At 39.8% G+C, this 18,457-nt stretch overlaps 1 protein-coding gene across 1 annotated transcript; it reads right to left on the bottom strand.

Annotated features, from left to right (window-relative positions):
- Positions 1-3,149: 3,149 nt before the first annotated feature.
- Positions 3,150-3,896, bottom strand: LOC130737025 (uncharacterized). The gene is made up of 3 exons (XM_057588796.1): positions 3,534-3,896; positions 3,355-3,456; positions 3,150-3,269 (listed from the first exon to the last, which is right to left on the bottom strand). The coding sequence occupies exons 1-3, from the start codon at positions 3,894-3,896 to the stop codon at positions 3,150-3,152; spliced, it is 585 nt and encodes a 194-aa protein (XP_057444779.1).
- Positions 3,897-18,457: the final 14,561 nt, after the last annotated feature.

An 18,457-nucleotide genomic window follows, 5' to 3' on the forward strand; every position in this document is an offset into this window, starting at 1 on the left:
TTAAATTGATAATTAAGATAGTGAATTATATAGTGAATTTATAGATAATTTATTTAGTGAATTTATTTAGAGATTTAATTGAGAGATTTAATAATTGAGAGACTATAATTTATTTAGTGAATTTATTTAGAGATTTAATTGAGAGATTTAATAATTGAGAGACTATAATTTATTTAGTGAATTTATTTAGAGATTTAATTGAGAGATCTAATAATTGAGAGACTATAAAATTAATTGATGTTAATGCTATTAAATTTGTTTGCTCTGAATATATAGTGAGAATGAAGAACAGAAAGAGGTCTCGAGGTAGTGAGGATGTGGGGGCTACTGAGGATAGACACCGACGCTTACATGCTTCTAGCCGGCGCGACGATCATGCTGCAACCACTCAGGCGGTGGAGGCTTCAGTTCCAGTTGATACTATGCAGTCGCTCATGGTAGAGTCTTCGGCTCCAGTTGCCACTATGCAGTCTACCAGAGGAGAGTCTTCAGCTTCAGCTATGGATGCGACTGTGCTGGATCCCGTGGTTGACCCTACTGATCCAGTTCCTTCTCCGTCGTCTCCCATGGTTGAGTTATCTCCCCATGAGTCATCAAGCGAGGAGTCATCAGGCGAGGAGTCATCCGGCGAGGAGACATCCGACGAGGATAGTATTCCTCCTCCTGATGTTGATGTTGATGTCGTGCCAGAGGAGGGGGCACATGGTGGCGAGGAGGACCTGATCCAGAGGTTGCCGCCGTTTCCGAGGGGGCCTGTTGAGCTGTCGCTTCTCACGCATTATGTTGATCACAAGGCTCCCTGGACGTGGCATGCACTCCTACGCACAGACGATCGGTATGAGGACCGTCGACACTTGAAGGTGGCCACAGCTGGGGGGAAGGTATGGAACCTTGCTTGTGATGGTGATTCAGACAGTCATAGGCGGGTTCGAGAGTTGATTGAGCAGACGGGTCTTCATCAGCTACCCTAGTGCGGATACCCGGAGACAGATGCAGGCCTCATTTTGGCCCTTGTGGAGCGATGGCATGAGGAGACTAGTAGCTTCCACATGTCGTTCGGGGAGATGACTATCACCCTGGACGACGTGTCGGCTCTTCTCCATCTCCCCATGGGGTCGAGGTTCTATACGCCTGGGAGGGGGGAGAGGGACGAGTGTGCAGCGCTCTGCGCTGAGCTGATGGGAGGATCTGCTGCTCGTTATCATGCTGAGTTTGATACGAACAGGAGCCAGACTATTCGCTTTGGGGTCTTGAAGACGTTGTATGATGATGCGTTGGAGGGTATATCTTAATTATTACTTGATTAAATTGTATCTATTGTTATTGTATTATTATAAATTGCTAACTCAATTCATTTCATTGTAGATCACTGATACGAGGATGCTGCGCGGATTTGGCTAGTGAACCAACTAGGCGCGATGCTCTTTGCTAGCAAGAGCGGAGGGATGTTGTAGGATCTTGGTGAGTGTCCGAGTACGCGTGGGGTGCGATTGCGCTTGCTACGTTGTACGACCAGCTTGGTCGAGCGCCCAGGAGGGGGACGGCACAGATGGGAGGTTTCGGCTCGCTCTTGCTCGGATGGGCCTACGAGTACCTTTCTGACTGCGTCATTATCCGAAGGGCGGATCCGGACTACTCGCAGGACCAGCCTAGGGCGCGGCGGTGGGTTACGTCCCGGGTCGGGCATGCAGGCCTCGATGAGAGGCTAGTCATGCTCGATGAGCTGACGGTGGATGACATTATATGGACCCTATTTGAGGACCATCGGGCTCATCGACCACGGGATCCGAGGGCCATGTATTCTGGCTACATCCGGACGCCATTTGGCTGTGCTGTTCGACGACATCTACCAGATAGGGTTCTGCGCCAGTTTGGCTACATACAGGATGTCCCTCGACACCTCTCTGAGATCTAGATGATTGGGTCCCTTGCTGAGACCGCAGATGCTGCCTATGCTGACTTTGTGCCGCACCTGCGCCCTCAAGGGATCCCTGCTACTTATTCAGGAGAGGCTGTGGAGGATTACATGAGGTGGTATAGCGGGGTGTCCCATCGGTTCATCATCCATAATGATAGGAGGGAGGAGCTCAGTGCTGTGGTAACTTTGAATTTTATTTTTCCATTCAATTGTGATTTTTGTTCATGATTTTTTATTTGTACCTAAACATGTATTGTACATTATTTTTGCAGATGGTTGTGCGTCGGGCCGTGGACTTGTTGGAGCAGTCACTGGAGGTGCCATACGCTCTTGCAGTGGGCACGCATGCCCAATCCCTCACTGAGAGGGCGCTGGATCTTATTAGATCCAGTTCCTTCATTGGTACCCAGGGAGTAGCCTTTGCTGCTGTCCGAGGAGCTGGAGCTCCGGGAGGCAGAGGTCGTGGAGGCAGAGCGCGTGGAGGCAGAGCCCGTGGAGATGGTGCCCGTGGAGGCCGAGCTCGTGGACCTAGAGGTCGTAGGGGGGCTGGTAGGGGTCGGGTCGAGTGATTGACTGCATATTTGACTCTTTTTTTGTATATTTTTTTGTATATTTTTATATTATGACATGTGTCTCTTTGTATTATGACTCTCTTTATATTAATCAGGCTGTCTATTTCCACTCATTATATTTAGACTCTTATATTGAAAAAGGTAAATTCTGTGGTACCCATAAAATATTTTGGGTATGGTACCCGCATTGAGTAATTTAATAGATGATTATTATATTTTTTCGGTAAATTTTACATTTCCGCATTTCACTTTCCTATTCAATTAATTTCATCTCATGAAATTTGTTTTTTAATGAAAAATGATTTAGTTGTAGAGATGAACGATTATGGTTGAGATGCATGTAAAATAACCATAATTGACAGATGAATAAAGCCTAAAAAAACACAACCTACAAATCTCATGTCTCTATGAATGAAATGTTGCATCACTACGATAAAATAACATCAAAATTATAATTTGTACATGCTTCTTTATTATTGAATTATCTCATTTTGGGTACCATACCTTGATTTGAGTTAAGGTACCATAGCAAACACCATTGAAAAAAACCTGTTTAACTACACCGTAAATAATCAAAGGCAGGAAAAGTAACATAAATAATCCATGGCAAGCAGTTCAAAGGGTACACGAAATTATTCAGAAGCAACACGTAAACAAAATTAATCCTCAGCGATATCGATGAAGTCGTGGGGTCCGCAATCCTGTGGAAATACTTTGACTACGCTGGTCAACGTTATATTCAGATAACGAACAGATTTACTCGGTGAAAACACAGCAACCTGCAAGTAAATTGCAGATTTAAAACTAACCATGCGTACTTGTCCAAAGGAAGCAAGATTAATGTTTAGGTAATAGATGATAGACCTTTTGGAGAACGAGAACAGATCCAACAGTTATGACATTCCCAAATTCGCCGTCAGTGAAGGCCTTGCGATGGATGCTAGCGTCAACGGTGTCCGTAGGGTCCTAAATCGATGCAATCGTGAGAGAAAAGGAGGCAAAAAATGTACGGTTAAAGTACCTGGGCAAAAGCAAGGAAATACCTTGAGGGTAACTTTGGCATCTCCGAAACCATTGAGAGTGCATGATTTAATAACAGCAACAACATTCTCTACTCTCTCAACATTTGTTGTGATTGTGCCCAGCGGAGTGGCAGATTCCACCAATTGCAGGGCTGAAAGCCAAGCATTTGAATTGAAATCAGGATCAGTTTCAGTTGATCTGTCTTCGAGCGCACACCTCACAATTTCTTGGGTCGGAATGAGTGGTGTGTTAGTGTTGGATCTACGGGCATACATCGCAGCCTGGACGGCGCCAGCTGGGCCAGGAATGAGAGGACGAGAGTTGCTAGAAGTGTTGCCTTGACGTTTGCAACGGCGGACGAATGCATTCAGGTCCTGTTCCATTATATGTTTTTTTTTTTATCTTCGTTACAAGACAGGAAGAAAAGAATGAAGAAGAAGAATAGAGAAACTAGAGAGATTTATAGCAGAATGGTCAAAAGATTTATGGTGTTTGGTGGATAGTACAAGTGTGGTTGGGGTTGGTTGGTGGTAGAGAGTAATGTCAGGTTTCAAGTTCGTCATTTAGTGGATGAAAATGACAAGACTCTGATGACGGAGTGGTTGGAAATGACAAGGCTCTGATGACGGAGTGGTTGGAAATGACAAGACTCTGATGACGGAGTGGTTGTCTATGTTAATTATCCCTGATGCTGTTTCAATCAACTGCTGTTTAATATAAAATGTCCATCGAAATAATAAGGCCCATCAATATAACAATGACCATCAAATTAATATTATTAAAAGCAGCAAATGAACAACATAAGGACAAGGCCCATCAAATTAATATTACAGAGCGTTTACAAATGAATATTATACAAAATGTGGTGTCAATATGAGGTGATGTCTACATAGCTTTGGTGACTAAGAGGAACACCAAAAGTAACAAGCCAAGCTTCGAATTCTGATGTGAATCTGCCTAAACGTGTACCATATGGGGCGCACCAGCTTACTGATGTAGGATCAACATACCGTTCCCACTGGAGAGCAATTGGCGGCATAGAATGTCCAGGAGTTAGATGGAGCTACATTATAGAGAATAATAATAAAATTAGATAACTTGCAAATACAAAAATTAATTCACCAATTGGATATTAGTGTATTTAATCAAAAAATACTTGTACAAAGTGATTAACCACATGACCAACATCTATAACATTATGCACATCTGGTGGACCGAGTCCTCTCAATGGAAGGTATGTCCAACAACCCTTAGAGGAGATGGATATGAAAACCAATTGGAACCTGGTTGCTACAAGGTATCCCATCTCTGGCAGTTGCATCCATTTATCCTCGGTAGCCGGATGACCAGGAGGAAGAGTGAGTCGGTCATGTAAGGCATTAACCACATGTTTGGACCACATTTCATCATACAACACTCTGTGTCGTTCAAGTTCTTCTATCAACGCTGCCCTAACCCATGGCCAACCTTCCTCACCGGATGGTAGTCCCAGTAATACAGCAATGGCTCTATAGCCACAGTTACCATCATCCTCAACATTTTGCGCTGTGTGTATATATGGGTGGAAAAAGGATGGAAAATTACCCATGAAATAGCTTGTATCAGACTTCTTCACACGCTTCTTCTTCTTTGGTGGTTGTGAAGCCTTCTTTTCCTCTTTGATCTCCCTATCAACATTTTCAAACCCTGAAGGATCACGAGTCAAGGATCCTATTGCTTTAACCTTGGGTGGTTTTCTCTCATTCGCCTTAAAAGTGCGCTTGGACCTTATCTGAACCTCAGGAGTACAAAGTGAACTGCTTTCAGGACAATAGATCGCTTGAAGCTTCCTCCTTACCATACTCTGCCCTCCAATATCCAAAGAATTGAAATAAAGTGTCAATGCATCAACTTATGGTTGCATATCTCCATGGTTCATGCCGCAAATATGGGAGCTGCTAGTATCTGCAACAGGTTCAGGTACATGCTCCCAACTTAGTCTCTTCCAGAATGGATGAATTGCCTCATATGGAATTCTTTCATAACCTGCAAGTTCACAAAAGTGTCACTTTCAATAACAAATAGAATTAATTGACAAGAGAGTGGTTGATCGGTGACCTGCAAGTTGACAACCGCAAGGTAGTCCATGAGTCTCTCTCAACAAGCAATCGCATCCGCCGTAGGACTTCATTCTTATATGTTCAGCATCAATGAGCTGCAGGCATTTGTTTAACACAAATCCTCTAATATTTGTGTAAAATGGGCACATGAAAATGTGATCAATCCTGTGAATACTGCGCTCAAACGATGCTAATATTTTTGTATGTTGATTACAGGTCAAACTATGCGACGCATCCCAGGAAGTGGCCAGGTCACCCTTGCAGTCCCGCAGCATCTTCTTCAAACTGGCATGTGCACCCTCAGCCCTGCAAACAACAGATAGATATCTTATTAACTCTCCACCGTAAACAATCTATCAAATGAAAAACATATAACAAGGCATAAATTAAGCTCATATAATTTTTGTACCTGTTACTTGTTGTTGTTCCAAAGTGCATCACATGATTTGTCCAAGCCTTGGCAAATTTCTCCTTGTGGACCAACCATGTAGTAGAACAATAGGAGGTAAAGTTGTTGTATTTGTCCTTGCACATATTAAACAATTGCATCCATTTAACTTCAAATTCTTCAACTGTTGCAGCATCCACCACCTCTGCCCACTTCCCCATAACCAATTCAGCAAAATCATCTGTGCCAACATAGAGTTTGCACTTTGCCAAAACACACTTGTTGATGTGCCACAAACATAATAAATGGGTAGTGTTGGGAAGGCTTTGCTTAGCAGCACTCAATAAGGTTAGATCTCTGTCAGTAACAATCACCTTAGGTAACATGGCTTGATCAGCTAATAGAGACTTCATACACTCCAATGCCCAAACGTAGTCATCTGTGCCCTCATTAACAATGTAGCAAAAGGCTATGAAGTATGTCTTATCTGTGGAAGTCAGTCCAACAATCTCAAGCAAGGGGATTTTATATTTGTTTGTCTTGTATGTGCAATCCATAATCACTACATACGGGAATGTGTTGAACAGTTTGATAGCATTTGGATGAGCCCAAAATACATCTCTAATGACTTCCGATCCAGGCTCATGTCTTTCAAAGTGGACGTACTTGTCACCGTCCAACTTCTTCAACAAGTGTTGCATTTCTGTCAATGACCCGCGGAGGGATTTTCTTAACCTCTTGCAAACACCATAAATCTGAGATATGGTAGTCAAATTTAAAGGATTGTTTTCCTTCAAAGTCAACAACATCTTTCTCGGTGGAACCTAACTCTTTGTCATTTTTTCCACTTGCTCCTTCTCTTCGGAATTTAGACGACCAACAAAATTGTGGCCAAGTAGTGACCTAGCTGGTTCTGTAAGATCAAGTTTTGATCTAGTAGTACAACTCTATGTTTTGATGATTACAAGTTAACCTTTTGATATGAACAATTGTGGTACTCTAACGTGTTTTTCTGAGTGTGCTATTTACAGGCTCTGACCCTGACTCAATTTCACACAAATCAGAAGCACTGTGTATAAAGGGTAACCCAAGCAACGCTTTCGCATTCACCATGTTCAGTATGAACAGTGGAAAAGCTTCAGAAGATCTGAAGCTATACAAACTCTGATGAGGACTCAGTCGCTAGAAGCTCTGATGATCCAGAAGTTCTGACAACCAAGAAACACTGAAGGTTCAGATGTTCCGATGGTGTAGAAGACTCTGAAGATCCAGAAGCTGAATAGTGGAAACTCTGAAGTCCAGAAGCAAGAAACTCTGAAGGCCATGTTCTTCCCTCTGAGTTCAGAATCAGAAGATACAATGGTCAGAGGATCTGTGCTTTCCCTCTGACTCTGATCAACCTGCTTCACAAGTTCCAATACGAAGCATTCCTCTGATCAGAAGTCTCCTAGGTTAAAAGGTCAAGTCGCTATCCAAGTACAAAAGCAAGTGTACCTTCCTGACGACCTACCTAACGTTCTCAGCCACAGCAGAAGCTGGATTTTCCAGAACTGCCCTCCAACGGTAGCATTTCCATGCAACGCTCAACCCTAATCCTTGGAGTATATATAGAGGCTGAAGATTGAAAGAAGCGGCAAGAAGAAGAAAAAATATACAAGAAGCAATACACACGCGCAAGACATATTCTAAGCTTTCTTTCATCTTGTAATTTATTTTAGTTTACACTCAGCTTATTCAGAAGCAAACCCTTGTAAACACCAACCTCAAACAGTTGTTTGATTTTTCCTTTAGGAGATCAAGGTTGATCGGATCCTAGAGAAGACTAAGAGAGTGAATCTTAGTGTGAGCTAAGTCAGTGTAATTGTTAGTCACTTGTAGGTTTCAAGTGCAGTTGTAACTCTTACCTGATTAGTGGATTGCCTTCATTCTAAGAAGGAAGAAATCACCTTAACGGGTGGACTGGAGTAGCTTGAGTGATTTATCAAGTGAACCAGGATAAAATCCTTGTGTGCTTTTCTATCTCTATCTTTTGCACTTAGTTCTCGAAAAGATTTGTTAAAATCTTTAAGGTGGTAGTTTTTGTACTGAAAACGTTATTCAAACCCCCCCTTTCTACCGTTTTTCATACCTTCAGGTTCGTGGTTGTGTATATCTTCCATCACCTTTAGCCGCCAATCTCTACCTATGCCATTTTTCATAGGTCGTCCTTTTAGTCTAGGTCGTCTTTTTAGTCTAAAAGGACAACCTTGCTTTTGTGTTCCCGTTCCTTGAACAAGGTCAGGGTCTCTGTAGGGAACATACTTACCATGCTTCTCGCACCCCAACATGACATAAGCTTTTCTGCTTCCATTCCCACGGCTATCTGACTTTGTGATCAACGCGACATATCCATTTTCAATCGCAATTCCATGAACCCAATTGACAAGATCATCACGGGTAGGGAAAATCTGTTCAATGATGCATACCCAACACACAAACAAGGCATAAACAAGGGTGATCAAGACATAATAAGAATTGATATATTACACTTTCAAAACAATGCAAAAATCTATTCAAAGAATACCTGATCAGTTGCAAATAAATGCGAGACATCTATACTTATACACGGGGGTACAAATGCTGGTGGTAGTATGTAAAGCCCCAATTTCTCAACTGAGGAATCACATTAGTAACCTAACAAAGTCCAAGGACTATTCTGCAATCCCTAAAATCCAAGGGTAATTTTTTTGAAAATGAGAATGAATACCATAGGGTTGGAAACACATGATAACTTTATTTAAATAACCTGTTTCCCGATATATAGTAATAATGGCTTACAACACCATAAGTAAGGTTCAGAATAAACATGCGCACTTTAACAGTGGCGGAAGCAAGGCTTTAATAACAGAGTTCTCCTAAAGAAAGGGAGACTCAAACATAGTCCACAAGAAGAGAAGCAAAGCTGCTTCTTACACCCTTACTCCACCGCTTACAACTCGATCTCCAACTCGAGCAGCTAGGCCTCGGCGGAAGGATCTCCATCGCCTAATAGCGTTAAGCGCCCAAACAACAAGTAGCAAATAGAAAGGGTTAACTTCATGCAATTACCATGTATAAAAGAGAAAATCGTGCAATTCAAATTTAATGACCTAGCATGGTAAATGAACTAGCATCATAACTCAACTCATATATCAACAACTTAATATCATAACATTTATTCAGGCATCAACAATCCTCAACAATGTAACGACAAATCAGATATCAATAATCCTCAACAATATAACGACAAATCAGATATCAATAATCCTCAACAATATAACAACAAATCAGATATCAATAATCCTCAACAATATAACAGCAAATCAGATATCAATAATCCTCAACAATATAAATACTAGATATCAACAACCTCAACAATATAGATTAACTCAGCTATCAACCACTTAACATATCAGATGACAATAAAACCAACAATATGAGTCAATCAATAAAGTCTCAAAAGACGGGACGATGATATGACCACACCTCCTCATCGCCACTTATAACGTCTCACAAGACGGGACAATCATAGGACCACACCTCCTGATCGCCACTTAGCGTCACAATGGACGGGACAATCATAGGACCACACCTCCTGATCGAAACTTATAGCGTCTCACAAGACGGGACAATGATAGGACCACACCTCATAATCGCCACTTAGCGTCTCACAAGACGGGACAATGATAGGACCACACCTCCTCATCGCCTCTTATAACGTCTCATAAGACGGGACAATCATAGGACCACACCTCCTGATCGCCACTTAGCGTCTCACAAGACGGGACAATCATAGGACCACACCTCCTGATCGCCACTTAGCGTCTCACAAGACGGGACAGTGATAGGACCACACCTCCTCATCGCCACTTAATAACGCCACGAAGGCCACACAGTACAATCCAACAACGCATATGCACAAATATATATCAACAATTTCAAATCCAATAATCAAGACAGAGTAACCCTATGTTACTCTTAATATCAACAAGCAAACATCAACTCAACTCAATGACAGAAACCAGTAAACGGCCGAAGCCTCTCAGAAAACGGAGACACACGTCTCAATAAGTTTACTCGGCCGAAGCCTTCATAAAACATTTGGCCCAAGCCTCAGAAACAGTCAATATAAGCAAGCATACAACATTGCAAGCATAATAATCATAATCCAATGCCAATCAATATAAACATCTTCATCTCAAACGCAAGCAGTGCGATAAAAGCAGGCAAGACTCAAAGACACTCTAAAACCGAGTTACCCTTACCTTCGGGAGTAGAAGTTGGGCATGGAAGTTGTGAACCTAGAACAAGGAAACACAATCATCAACACAAGCCTCACTAGGAGCAACACGATCTAACAATACTAATCGAAATCGTAAAGAAAGCCTCTAAAGCTTCAGAGTTCCTATTTAGGCACAAATTGACAACGGAGACTTCGTTCGCTAAAACGAGCATAACTCGAGCTACAGAACTCGGAATGACACGAAACCAGTGCCAAAATTTCGACAATCGAAAGAGCTACGCAATGGCTCAGGTCATAGAGACCCAAAATTTTTTTTTGGACACGGTACCCTAAGCAATAGGTTTCGGCCACTCTCAAAAATAGGGTTCCCAAACTTTTTCTTCGATCTAAATCGATTCCTAGGTATTCTTAGGCGATATCTAGGCCAAGGAAACTCTCAGAAAAATTATCGGATCGAAAACTGTCGCAGGGGTGTTTTGGTCAATATTTTTAGCTCAGAAACTCAAAATCAGAATTTCGAAAAACAAATTAGATGGGGTCGATACCAACGACGATTATGACGACTAATCCTACTAATGCTAAGCTCAGTCGAGAGTTTTAAGCCCAAAGGATGGAACTTTAGCCAAAAATTGGTATTATGAGCAGAATTGAAACTCGGCGGCAATTCGGCGAGAATCGGCGAAATGTAATCCGCTAAACATGCTCTTGTGCACGCAGGGAATAAGTTTAGATAGAAAGATGAAGTTATTTGGACAGTTTTACAAAAAGCTCAAAACTTTGAGCACAGAAAGACATAGAGAAAAGCGACAGAATTGACGATCAGAAGTAAGAAATAACATCAGTACCTTGAGGCCTACGCGTAGCAACGAACTGTGCGATGATCAGACAAGAATCGACGAAAAGCTTTTCTCCTCCTCCTCCTCTTGAAACCCACGGCCGTGTGTGTGTGTTTGTGATGTTTTTGTTTTTTTTCATTTTTTTTCAAGCTATTTATAGGAAATGGAAAATGCGGAAAAATGAAAATTTCGCGATTCCGATTTCTCCTGTGCCATCCTCTGTGAATTCTAAGATAGGTTCTGGCGACAGAATTCCAGAACTCAAAATAGGTTTCTTGGAATCAAGGCAAACGATCTAAAGTCGGTATAAATCTATTTTACCCGAAAAACTACTTTTTGCAGTTGATGTCGGATGAGAAAACTTCTTTCTGAAGAAAGATTGGAAACATCGAAGGAAATGGGTGTATGCGTGTGGAATCTTCGTTTGAAGCTCCGAATAGAAAAAGTCTTCATCAACCGTTTATTCTAGGTTTCTTGAGCTATCAGGGTTTTAGTTTCGACAAACCTCCGAGAACTAGAATCGGACGTTCGTACATTCCGGGGTTTCGTATCGAAACGCTTGTCATGGAAAGGAATAAGAGAAATTCTTATAATCCTCTGAATATTTTTGAATTCCGCTTCTACAGTGCTTTAAGAGCGGATTAGCCTTTTACTAACGCTTTCGCCCTAAGGCGGAAGTGAATAAAGCTCGTTCTATAACCTATAGTGATTATAGTACTATTCTTAGTCATTTCCTGAACTTTCTTCTTCATAACGCTAATCCAAACATTAAACACAAGTCAAGTTCCCATCACACTGACAAAAAATCCTACGCGTGAGTTGGAAATTAATTATTTATTTAATTCTAAAATCCTGGGTCTTACATAGCACCTCTGTAGTGGCCTCTTCAGGTTGACCATTGTGCAATCTAACTTCAATCAATTGTGATTCACGAAAGAAAAATGATTCTGTCATCCCTGCAAGAGAATACGGAACTTTATTATCCATATTGAATACAGAACTTTATAATCCATATCGAATACGGAAATTGATTATCCGTATTGAATACGGTATTGAATACGGAATATAAATGTCCGTATTCACTACGGAAATTTATATTCCGTATTTTATCGCGTCTCAGAACTTCCAAACATCATCCTTCTAACTACTTAAACTACTTAATCTAACTACTTAAACTACTTAATCTAACCACTTCAACTACTTAAACTTACAACATAACAACAAACAACCAACAACACTTACCTCAAATGCTATCTTGTTGCATCCAATGGTGGAGAGCTTGGCCAATGAAGGAGTTGGTGGTGGTGGTAGGAAGAATGAAAGTGAGGTAGGAGAGGGTGAGAGAGAGGGTGGTCTGGAGGCATTGAGGGGGTTAAGGGGGCTGGTGAGGGGTTGGTGACGGAGGAGTAATGGTGAAGGGGTTGGTGGAGGGAGGAGTAATGGTGGAAAAGGTGATGTCTGTCAGAGATAGAATACGGAATTTTAACTTCCGTATTCTATTTTTGTGAATACGAAAATTAAAAATCCGTAGGACAGTTTTGGGTTAAAAAAAAGGGTGGGGCGCGGAGCCCCATAAGGGGGGGGCCCAAACCCAATTCCCCAACATCAGCCTTCATGAAAAACTCCAGATATCCTCCAAACATTTTAAAGTGACCATCCTGCCGGAAAGAGAATGGAATTCCAGCAAATCATCATAGCGCTCCCAACACTCCGCTAGGGTTCAACCCCCGCCGTCTCTCACGACAAGAAGAAGATAAAAAAAGGTACACGAAAAGACAAAAAGAAGGAAATAAAGTGGTTATGTTATAAACTTATAATGACATTTATTTTCCGATTGATAAAAAAAACAAACTTAAAATAATAATGTCATATTGACCACGCTCGCAAAGAACATTAAATTAAATTGATTGGCAAGAAAGAGAGACAAACAACATTACTATTCATTCAATTTCTCTGTTACACTGTGCTATTGCATTGCTGTATCTACAGTAACTTGTAATTGTTAATTTTTCTCAGTTATTAATGGCTACTTAGACTTAGTTCTTGTTGTTGTTGTTCTCAGCAGCTCACTGGTTAACCAACTTGTATAGCAGACGCCCAAATCCATACCCAGCAGCTGTAGACACAACGATGGATACAGAAACACTCGCTGCTACTATTACTGGTGATGCGTCATTCTTCTTCTTCTTCTTCTTCTTCTTCTTCTTCTTCTTCTTCTTCTTCTTCTTCTTCTTCTTCTTCTTCTTCTTCTTCTTCTTCTTTGGCCTTCTAGAAGTCATCCCTGAATCACATTGACATGGAGAAGGAGGTGGAGATGGAGGTGGAGGCAGGGGCGGACCCACGTTCAGTTCAGGGGGTTCAGTTGAACCCCCTGAAAAAAAAAATTCCTACATACCCCCCTCTAGTAATTTTTTTTGAACCCCCTGAAATTAAAAATTTGCACCTAGGTCCCAGCAGCCTCACTCTCTCTCTCACGCACTCATTCAACCATTCTCACTCTCAGTCTCTCTCTCACCACACTCACGAACGATTCTTCTCCTTCTCTTGACCACCACCTCCACCGATCCAGCCGACGCACCACCGCCACCGGCCACCAGCCCACCACAATCCTTCTCTGCTCACTACCTTCTCTCTCTCTCTCTCACGAGTCACGACTCTGGTTCTTCCTCACTTCTACTTCTCAACTCTCAAGCACAACACACACCAGTGACACCACGCGGCCACGCCATCAGTCCACCACCACAGCACCACCGGCGGCCGGCGCACGCCACCATTCTCTCTCTCTCTCTCTCTCTCTCTCTGTTGAAGCTTGAAGGTTGGTTGGAATTGAAAACCCCCAAATTGAAAACCCTAACTTCTATTATTTTGATTTGCTTTCCCTTTTGCTGAGTTTGAAAGTAGTGTATGTTGTCAATTGTTGAATTTGCTGAATTCAATTTGTCAATTGTTGGCTGGAATGTTGAATTTGTCAAAAGGAGCACTACCAGTACCAGGTCCAGGAGCTTTCGAATGTTGTTGGCTGGAATTTTGATTTGCTTTCCCTAAGATACTGATGTTGAGGAAGCAACTGATGATGAAGAAGTGGAATCAGAAGAGGAATCAAATGAAGATGAGGAAGCAACTGAAGATGAGGAAGATGAATCAACTGAAGATGACTATATCTAAATGTCCAAAGCAGAAGAATTTGTATGCAATATTCTCAACCCTTGTTACCTTTTGTTCTTATTCATTTGCATCATAAAAATTGAAAAAGCTAAATGCAGAATACACTTAGGTGCCTTTACAATTCCTGACTTATATCATTTAATGTGATGTTCGATGTTTTGGCTTGAAGTTGTGGAGATACAGTGGAAAGATGAGATTAATTGAAAGGGTTGAGACTAATCAAGTTGTGATATGAATTGATTTTGTGTGTAATGGATTTAATCACTTTGTCACATTGGTCTAGTATTTGATAAGGCTTTTTTGTCATAGTTCCATGATATCCCTAAAGATACTTTGTAGTTGTATGCTTACGCCAAGGCTAGTGCAACTGATGAAAAAAATTTGTTTCAACACAACTTGCTAATGTCTCTGTTCATATGCTTCGTTTCTTTATCTAGATTGTATCTTTTACTGAATGGGGAAAAAGTTGTAGTTTCCTCTGTGGAGGTTATATTTAGCTGCATAGTCTATGGCCAGAAGATATAATCAGAACCACGATCCTTTATGGTTTTCATGTTTTTATATATGGACCTGATATTAGAAAAATTATGAATAGAAGTGAACATATGCCTTGTTTTTTTTTTCTCTTTCTTTTGTAAAAATCTCACTATTTGTATCGGTGTGTTCATTTGAAAAATTTGAACCCCCTGACCCGGGGTCCTGGATCCGCCACTGGGTGGAGGAGATGGTGGCAGAGTGCAGCAACACACTCCATTTTCAGATGGAGGATAAAAAGAAGATGGTGGTGTGCTACAACAACACCTTTGATCGGTGCTATCTCCAGCAGAAGTTGGATCAACAAGAAGTATGGAGAGAAGGACAAAACGAAGCATGCTTGAAACTTGAAAATGAAAATGAAGATGGAAGATGAAGAGGGGAAATATTGCTTTGAAAAACAGACTGTGATGTGATCAGTCAACAAGAAATACAGTGTCATGATAATACAACCCATTTTAGGCATTTGATTTTCCATTAGGACAATGCTAAAAGAGGTAACCAAAGATATCGAGAATCATTTTTCTGAACTATGCAGAGTTTTGAACCAGAGACAAAGTTCAAAACTTTAGCTGCTCACCAACTAACCGTTTCTGTTACTTCACAGAGGTTCAAAACACTAGCTGGTCACCAATTAATCGTTTCTGTTACTTCACAGAATCTTTTACATGCAGAGTCCAAATGGTGCTCTCAAATTGATATTGATATAGTAACAAGGCTGAATAATAGGATCATGTCGGTTGGTGAATATATAGTACTAAAATGTCATAATATGGAACCAATATAATAGTAGCTCAATGTATAACAAAATAAATACTATAACATTAACAAAAAATTGAATCATCAATATGTTCAAATAATGACATAACCAATTTTCCGATGTACCAAAAAAAAATAATGACATAACCTATCTCAAGATGCCTAGTGCACCATCAATATCATGTCTTTGGACACTAATACTAATTGCTAGGGGTACTCTTGTTGTAATGACCAAACATTGATAATAAATCATGTCAACTAACAAACCCTTCTTTGGATTGATGATGGCTAGTTTGCCATTCTATTTGGTATTTTCAATATGAACTTAGACTCACAGATTTTTTAGTACACAAGGTGACTTTTGTAGCACATTAAGAAAACCAAGTACAACAATACTATACAACAGAATATACATTAGCTTCTACTACTTGATAGTGATATTGAAACAACTATCAAGACAAAGAAAGAATGAGGAATGTATAGTCTTGTGGCGGTGAAGATTTTAAAGAGAATTGCAAGGAAATGAAGAAGAATTCCTTACTTAAGTTGCTAGTATTAACAGGACTTCTCATGTTAACATTGTAAGCTACACCCCACATGAAAAAGCTAATTTGGAAAGTTTAACTATCAATAAAATGCAATGGCAGCGTGAACTCTCCAGGTTAAACAATTGCAAAATCTTGAAAATATTTATTTCATTTAGTACAAAAACTAACTTCGTGTCATGAGAAATAAAACTATAATTTGTAATGAAGTTCTGATGTTAATCTCAAACAAGGATCCAGTTAAAAGAAAAGAACAATCCTCCTTTCTCCAAGGTCTCCAGCACCTATTGCCCTGAATCTTAACTATATTGAATTTATGACCATAAAGCTTTGTTGTTCTCTAAAAAAAATGACCATAAAGCTTTGCAAATACAAACTGTTGGTAGCTTATAATGAAAAATGACGTTACCAGCTAAAGTTGAAACAAATAAAACTCACATTAATATTGAGAATATTCTTTTACAGAATTGGAAAATAGAAACATGTGCTTTGGTCTAGGTAATCATAGGTTTACAGTGATACTGGCTGACTCAAGGTTTGAAGTTGAGTAATGGGTTGGTGATGCTCTTGGCGAAGATAAGAAAGGTTTTGGTGGTATTTTCAGCGATTCAACGCTTCATTCCAACATATCTTATAACTTCTTTAATGATAGAATTTGAACGGTCAAAGTTTGGATGTTTGTATGATTCCAGAAAAGAGAATCATATTATAGAAAAAAGAAAGGCTTGGGAACAAGCTCTCCTAAGTGAGATTACATACCTAGAAAAGCACCAAATAACAAGAAAAATGGAATCAACATAAGCAAAAACAGAAACATGAACATACTAGAAAATAAACAACAAAAACAAAAACTACAAAGCTAAGCGCGAGCATAAAACTAGTTAACAAAGGTTATTTGACTAAGTTTGTGGATATATGAATTGATGATGAAGATAAACATACTACGTTTTATTAGGTTATTTGACTAAGCTTGTGGGTATAAAAACGAATTCATGCAAAAGACAATGGTATCTTTAATTTGGGGTTTATTCATATCAATATTTTACTGTTATATTCGTACTAAAAACAAAACTAGTTATGGTAGAGACTATTATAACAACTATTAGCAAATTGCAAGCCCATAGTTTTAATTTCTTTTAGCATAGAAAACAAAAATAGATGTTAATAACTGAACTTTCAACTACCTTTTTTTTGGTTACATAACTTTCAACTACCTTGATTATATAGTTAAGCGATTGGTCGCAAGAGATATTGTGACACGAAGCAAGTTCTCCTTCTATGATGAAAGACACGCACATAAAAATTCTTAATCATTTCACCAAATTCATGAAGTCTTTTTCATCTTTGTAGGTGTTTGTCAACTTCACCCAAAACCAAAACCAAGGTCAATGAATTTTTTTGGCTTCAAAAGGTCAATAATTTAATGGTGTACTGTTGATTATGCTAAGCTAGAAGGCTGAACCCCAGTATCCACATCGGCAACTTTGCTCATATGGTCTACACATACATGTGCCTCCCTTTGGACTCATAGCCCCAGTATTATCATAAAAAAAAGGCACCTTGGCCTGCCAATCATAAAAGTTGACAAATAAGTCAGCAGCACAAAAAATCATAATATTTTGATAAATTCCTTCCTCGCTTATCCCACAAAAATAAAAATAAATGTTTTTTAAGCGAAAAGGAAATTTGAGAAAGTTGCTTGTTCCTTTTTTCTTTTTCTAAATTTAAGCACGGAATTGGACTGAACAAATAATAGTTCCCAAACAATAGCTCAAGTGGTAAGAGTCAGGGGACACATGGATTGGATATGAAAGGTCCAGGATCAATCATTGGCGGGGTGCAATTTATCTTTTCCATTAAAAAAACTGAACACATAATAGTACTACTCCTTCCCTTCCATTATTGTATTAACCACTCTCTTATTTTCTATAAAAGTTTGTTGTTTCATAAAAAAAATACATTTGTTTCTAATTTTTTTTTAATCTAAACCCTCGTTTAATGTATTTTCTCTTACTTATCATCTTTTATCATCAGTTAATATAATGAAATAATAAAAACCCTCTACCACTGTGTATGAGGATTAGAAGATCATATGCTAGAATTAGAATTAAGGAATGACTCATATTTCAATAAAATAGAATTAAAGGCTCATCTCAATGTCATGTGAGAATTAATACATGAGGGGTCCAAATCCCTCCACTAACAAACACAGTGTAAGTGTTTTTTTATAGGCTAGTGTCAGGGTGACATTTAATAGATATTGGGTGTTGACAATAACAATTCTCTTATATTATTATAGAAAATATTGTTAATTTTTTCCCAAAGGGTAGGGTCCTTTGATTCCAGGTCAGGTTTAG

Source organism: Lotus japonicus, chromosome 2 (genome assembly GCF_012489685.1).
Source record: "Lotus japonicus ecotype B-129 chromosome 2, LjGifu_v1.2".
NCBI lineage: Eukaryota > Viridiplantae > Streptophyta > Magnoliopsida > Fabales > Fabaceae > Lotus > Lotus japonicus.

What these genes read in the sequence shown, in the direction of transcription:
- LOC130737025 (XM_057588796.1), bottom strand. Translation starts at nt 3,896, where the DNA reads ATGGAACAGGACCTGAATGCATTCGTCCGCCGTTGCAAACGTCAAGGC. An exon ending in ATGCCAAAGTTACCCTCAAG is followed by an intron (nt 3,457 to 3,533) that starts GTATTTCCTTGC and finishes GCATCGATTTAG; the next exon opens with GACCCTACGGACACCGTTGA. An exon ending in CTGTTCTCGTTCTCCAAAAG is followed by an intron (nt 3,270 to 3,354) that starts GTCTATCATCTA and finishes ATTTACTTGCAG; the next exon opens with GTTGCTGTGTTTTCACCGAG.